This window comes from Plectropomus leopardus, unplaced genomic scaffold (genome assembly GCF_008729295.1).
Source record: "Plectropomus leopardus isolate mb unplaced genomic scaffold, YSFRI_Pleo_2.0 unplaced_scaffold23398, whole genome shotgun sequence".
NCBI lineage: Eukaryota > Metazoa > Chordata > Actinopteri > Perciformes > Serranidae > Plectropomus > Plectropomus leopardus.
In genome coordinates, this window is record NW_024625378.1 from 126 (window position 1) to 6,210 (window position 6,085).

The window sequence follows — 6,085 nt, forward strand, 5'->3', positions numbered from 1 at the left end:
CTAGCAACTGTCTTTTTTCATGTTTTTATGTTTTCATGTTGTTCAAATCAAACAGATGCTCATGTTTCAGAGATTTAAATTTCCATTTATTTTTATTTAATTAAAGCAGTTCCAATTTATGGTGCAATCTAAAGACTTTGGGTTTTTAATTTTATAATTATTAATCCATACATACTGCACTGTGTATTTTGTTTTTGTTTGTTTGTCATTTTGAGTATTTTAAATTGTGCAAGAAAAATAATTTAAAAAAATAAATCCCATCTAAAAAATCTAAATCTAAATCTAGTCATGCAGCGTGCACCAAACCAGTGTGTTTGCAGCGATGGAAACCTTGATGATTTGTGTGGGAAAACAAGACGATGGGAACAAACACTTGTAAGAGCAGCAGGATATGAAAGAGAAGAGGGACGAAGATTTGAAAAGAGGCGTTTCCTGCTGTGTTTGTATTCACACGGTGACGCACGCACGTTGTTTTGGTGCCCCTGAAACAGTGACTGAGGTTCATGACTGCTCTCATCCAAACTGAGAGAAATGGGGTACACCTGGTTTACACGCAGACCCCCACCTTTAAAATGACGCAGCAGACAGTTAACCCTTTAAAACCGGAGCACATTGGCTTAATTTCTTCATTTAAAAAAAAACATGGGAAGAAGCCAATGATGCTACTTAACAAATAAATGACTGAAAAATTAGCAAATTAACAGAAAATTATCAAGGAAATAAGAAAAACAATGAACAAGGAAATGACCACACACACACACACACACACACACACACAAACACACACACACGTACAGCACTAACCACCAAACGAGCGCAGTGCAGAGTGGAGGCGATGAGCTCCTCAGTGGGACACGATTGGAGAGACTCAGCTGGACCGTCTACCAAAACAAAGAACAGAAAAGCTCAGACTACAACACACACGCACACACACACACACACGCACACACACGCAGCATGACTTCTTTCTCTGCTCAGGATGCCATTACTCCACCATACATTCAATAATATTGTTAATAATAATACATTTATTTATGTGTCACTTTTCTAAACAGATGTTACAAAGTGCTTCCCAAAACAATAACAACAGATAAATGAAGCAAAAAACAATAAAATAACTGTAAAATTATGAGCTGGTTAAACAAGGTGATTAACCCTTTGAAACCTGAGCAAATTGGCTTGAAAATGTGGCAAGAAGACAATGAACAACATAACAAAGGAAAAGAAAAATAAGAAAAAAAACTCTAAATATTAAATCCAGTAAAATAACATTTGTATTTTTTTGTAACATGATTTTAACTATAAAATTATCTTTATAATTTTCTTAATGTTATTTTACGCAAAATTTCAGGTAATTTTCTTGTCATGTTTAAGTTATTTCTTGCAATTTGTGGGACATTTCTCACCAAGCGGCTCACTGCCCTTTTCCCCCAAAGAAATCTTTTTTTTTCTCACATATCAAAGATTTAAATGCTTTTGACAGACGTCCGAATGCAGCAAAAGAAAGGTTTCAAAGGGTTAAAGTGATTAATTCTGCAGCAGCTCTCGGTGTGTTGGTGAGTGCTGACTTGCTGCGTCTCGGCTGTTTGATTGTTTTAGCTGCGTGTTTTTCCTAAAATGAGCCGCAGGAAGTCTTTCCTGTTTTGAACGCACTATGAATAGAAGAGAGAATTGTGTTTGTGTGACAGAGAGAGACAGAGGACAAGAGACGAGGAAAACATATGAAAAAGTGCGTTTTTCTTCTGCGTTTAATAAAAATAATAATAATAATAATTTAATAAATAAAAGAATAAAATGACTCCACAAACGTTTCTGTGTATATGAAGCCGCGTATGTTTCTGAGAGGATGCACTGATGCTGCAGTTTATTGTGAAGCTGAGTTACTGTATCCTTCTTTCATCTTTCTCACACCTCTCTGCTCCAGGAAACAGGACACAGTAAACTTCCAGCTTCTGTTTCTCACTTCCAAGTGGAAGTAGGTTTGTGGGAAGCACTTTGTGTGTGTGTGTGTGTGTGTGTGTGTGTGTGTGTGTGTTGAAGCGCTGGAAAAAAAGGCCCTCTTGACCGTTTCTTGCTCCCTTTTCTCTCACGTAGAAGCAGCAAACTGTTTATATCATCAGCATAAATCTGTACTCTCCCAAAAAAACAGCGACACACAAACACACAATCGCTGACGCACTCGTGTGACTCATCAGACACACAGAACCGGCTTATTGCACCGTGTCACATTTTCAAAAAGGCAGTTTGATTTTTCAAAAGAACGTTTTTTTGTGCATCCACGCTCCGGATCAGTGGACTCAGACGGACGAGCGATCATGAATCAGCACAGACGAGCTGATTATGATAAAGATTAGAGCCACAATGCCGAAAAATTTCCACACCTTTTCCCCCCAAAGACTTTGTCTGCAAAAAAAAAAAAAAAAACAGCTCAAACACACAAAACACAAAGTAAAACGTTTCCAAAACGACAATCTTGATTTTGCAGATTTGGTCCGTTTGCAGACGTTTAAACTGTTTATGTGACCAAACAGATTTGCTTCAGACTTGTTTCTTCCTTTTCCACATTTCCTGTCTCTTCTTTAATGTGTTTAATGTGATGAAGCTGAGACGCTTTCATCTACCGCCTCATTAGCCTGCCTGGTAGATGAAATTTTGGGCCTGATATTTATCAAACACACTCAGGAAACTTTGTGGGTTTGGTTGTGGCTGAGAGGTTCAATTACTCAGCAGAAAGTCACAGTTTCACTCAGGAAGCAAGAAACTTGTGTCACGAGACAAAAGCCTTCTGACAAATATGGGTATTTGTTTATTTTATTAAAAATATCAACAGTAAAAAACAATCGCACAGATTTACCAACAGTATTTACAGGAGACACATTTCACAGTGAGGGAGAAGACGAGTCGTGGGCCAGCAGACTGCTTCTTCTCAAACACCAAACACACACACACATACATATACACAGTATATACACATATATATACAGGGTCCGCACGCATTCTCTTAGACTACATTTCAAAACTTTTCCAGGACTTTTCAAGCGATGTTTTTTATGTTTATTCAAACATAATCTCAGCATCTCACATGAGGGGTTCAAAAACTGTTAAAATTGTCAAAATCCAACAGTAACTGCTGTTTTTCAAGACTTTGGCTACATTAAACGGTGTCATTCTGGCAATTTTTTTAAAAGCACACCTTTTAAAAATTTTAGGAAAAAAAAAAATTTGCCCCAGAATTTTAAGGTTTTTAACAAAAAAATCACCAAAAGGTTTTTCTAAAAAAAATACAAAAAATTTCTAAAAATGTTTAGGTTTCCTATAAAACTCAACAAAAACTAAAAAAGGAAAAAAATTGCCAAATTACAAAAATTTAAAAAGAAGAAACAAATATGCAAAAACGTTTACATTTTCTATAAAAATAGCCAAAAATAATAAAAAGAAGAAGAAAAAAAGCCAAAATTAAAAAAAAACAAAAAAAACACACCTTTCAAAGGCATATTTTCTACAGAAAATAAATTCACTGTTATGCTACATTAATGTAATTTGATTTATTATATAGGCTAAAACACTTAAACATGATGTTTTTTGAAAGTTTCTTTGGTTTTTACTACTTCTATGACTCTTCAAGGCCTGGAAAAAGCGATTGTGAAATTCCATGACTTTTCCAGGTTTTCCATGAGCGTGGGAACCCTGTATATACAGCACAGGCAGACACTAGCTGGAATGTAAACTGGAGGACTCGGACTCTGTGGTGGTGGAGGCGCCCGGGCGTCTCCGGGGTAAAATCTTCAAACTGGAGGCTCGGCTCAGGGTGAGGGCTCTGCGGGCTGAACTCTTGAACCCGGCCCCCAGGAAGGCGTACAGTAGCGGGTTCAGGCAGCAGTGTGCGAACGCCATGGGCTCAGCCACCGCCAGCCACACGCCCAGCACGGCCTCCAGGCCGCAGCCGCGCGGCAGCACCTCCAGGCGCAGCAGAGCGTCCACAGAGATGCCGGCTCCGTACGGCAGCCAGCACACGAAGAAGCAAAGGACCAACGCGATGGTGGTCCTGACGGCTCGCCGCTTCTGCCTCTGGCCCCCCAGAGGGCCCCGGGTCAGCCTGGTGACGATGACGCAGTAACACACCAGGAGCACCAGACCCGGGATCACCAGACCCACCAGGACCAGCTGGAGGTGGAAGACTGCGACCCAGATCGGGGCGTTGTCTGCTGGGTAGAACCGCTGGCACAGAGTGGCCCCCTCGCCCCCCTCCTGAGTCCGGGCGTAGATCAGGTCCGGCACTGCCAGGAGGCCGGCGGGCAACCAGGCGCCTGCAGGGAGAGACGAGGAGGAGACATAAGAGACTCGGGGGGACGAGATGCAAACAATACAGAAAGAAAGGCGATGCTACAAACCGTGGGAGACATGTCAAATAATTTTTTGAGCATTTAGGAAGGACATTTGATTTTGGCTTTAGGGGAGGAGCATACGACCTCAAATGGCTGTATTTTTTATTAATTTTTACTTAAATCTTACCAATATTTAAAGAGACAAATTGGCAATATTTTTTCTTTAATTTTTTGGGGGGATTTTTAATGAAAAGATTTTGATGGGTTTTTTTCCCATTTTGAACATTTTTGGTGATTGGTTTTTCTTTTTTGAAGAAAAGATTTTGTTTTGTTTTTTTGGCGACTTTTTTTCTTTAAAAATTCTTTTTTCATTTTAAAGAAAAGATTTAGATGATTGTTCTTTCTTTTGCATTTTTTGGCGAATTTTAAAGAAAAGATTTTTTTTTCTTTAAAGATTTTTGGCAAATTTTAAAAGATTTTGGTGATTTTTTTCCCCCTCAAAAATCACCAGAAATTACTTTTCCAAAACTTTCAAGGTACGTTTAGTTTTCCAACTCTTTTCCAGGCCTGAAAAATGCAAAATTGCAAATTCTTTTTCAAGATTTTTCATGACCGTACAAATCCATAAAAATGCTTCAACACTCACCCACATAAACCAGTTTGTGCGCCAGCAGCTGCCTCAGCCCGCCGGTGTTGGTGTCCGTGGCTCGCACCACCGCCAGGTAGCGGTCCAGGCTGATAAATGCCAGGATGAGCACGCTGCCGTACAGGTTGACCGTGTAGATAACGTGCACACCGACGCAGGCGACCGCTCCGAAGCGCCAGTCGGCCAGAGCTGAGTCCACGGCCCAGAACGGCAGCGCCAGAACAAAGAGGAGGTCAGCGGCGGAGAGATGGAGGCGGTACCGATCAGTGAGGCTGCACTTTGACCTGACGACCAACACACATACTTGTACTTCAGTATCCTCTTTTCATGCCACTTCATACTGTGACTCTACTACATCTCAGAGGGAAATATTGCACTTTTTATTTCACTACATTCATCTGAACGCTTTAGTCATTTTACAAATGAAGATTTTGCATAAAAAAATAGGAGTTTGTTAACTGTTTTCAAAAATATTCCAAATTCTGTCCAAAGTTTTACAGATGCGACTTCTGCCTCATTACTTCGACCCCTTAACAGACGATATTATCAAGATAAAGTCATAACTGATACTTGATATCACCGTTTACATCTACAACAACATCTCTGACATCCTGTTTTTCTTTTACTGTGTGTATAAATGTGTGTGTGTGTGCATATTTGTTCAGATGATAATTCTGTATGTGCATTTTGAGGAAAAAACAACATTAAACATAAGTTAGATAAACACACTTAAGAGTTTATAAAATATGTTTTGTTATTAATAAAATTCTCAAATATTTATACGAGTAAAGCTAAAATGATGAGCTGATTAATCAGTTCGCTGACTGACAGAAATTTAATAGCAAAATAATTTCTTTAAAGATTTAAAACACTTGACGCCAATGTAGACGTGTTTTGTTTGTTTTTTAAGATTTTTCTGTACTAGGTACTTTTACTTTGAATACTTTAAGTATATTTTGCTGATTATACTGACTTGTTTTCATTTAGATAATATTGTCAATAGAGGGTTTTAATTTGTATTAGAGTATTTTTACAGCATTGTATTACCTCTTTGCGCAAAAAACACAAGTGTGTATAAATTATGATAATTTGTTATATATAAAATTACAAAAAA

General features: G+C 38.7%; 1 protein-coding gene across 1 annotated transcript; it reads right to left on the reverse strand.

Annotated features, from left to right (window-relative positions):
* Positions 1-3,523: 3,523 nt before the first annotated feature.
* LOC121966178 (C-X-C chemokine receptor type 4-like) lies at positions 3,524-5,255 on the reverse strand (the record flags this gene model as incomplete). Its single annotated transcript, XM_042516285.1, has 2 exons — positions 3,524-4,307; positions 4,972-5,255. Coding segments are annotated over 2 exons (880 nt in total), but the record flags the coding sequence as incomplete, so codon positions are not given.
* Positions 5,256-6,085: the final 830 nt, after the last annotated feature.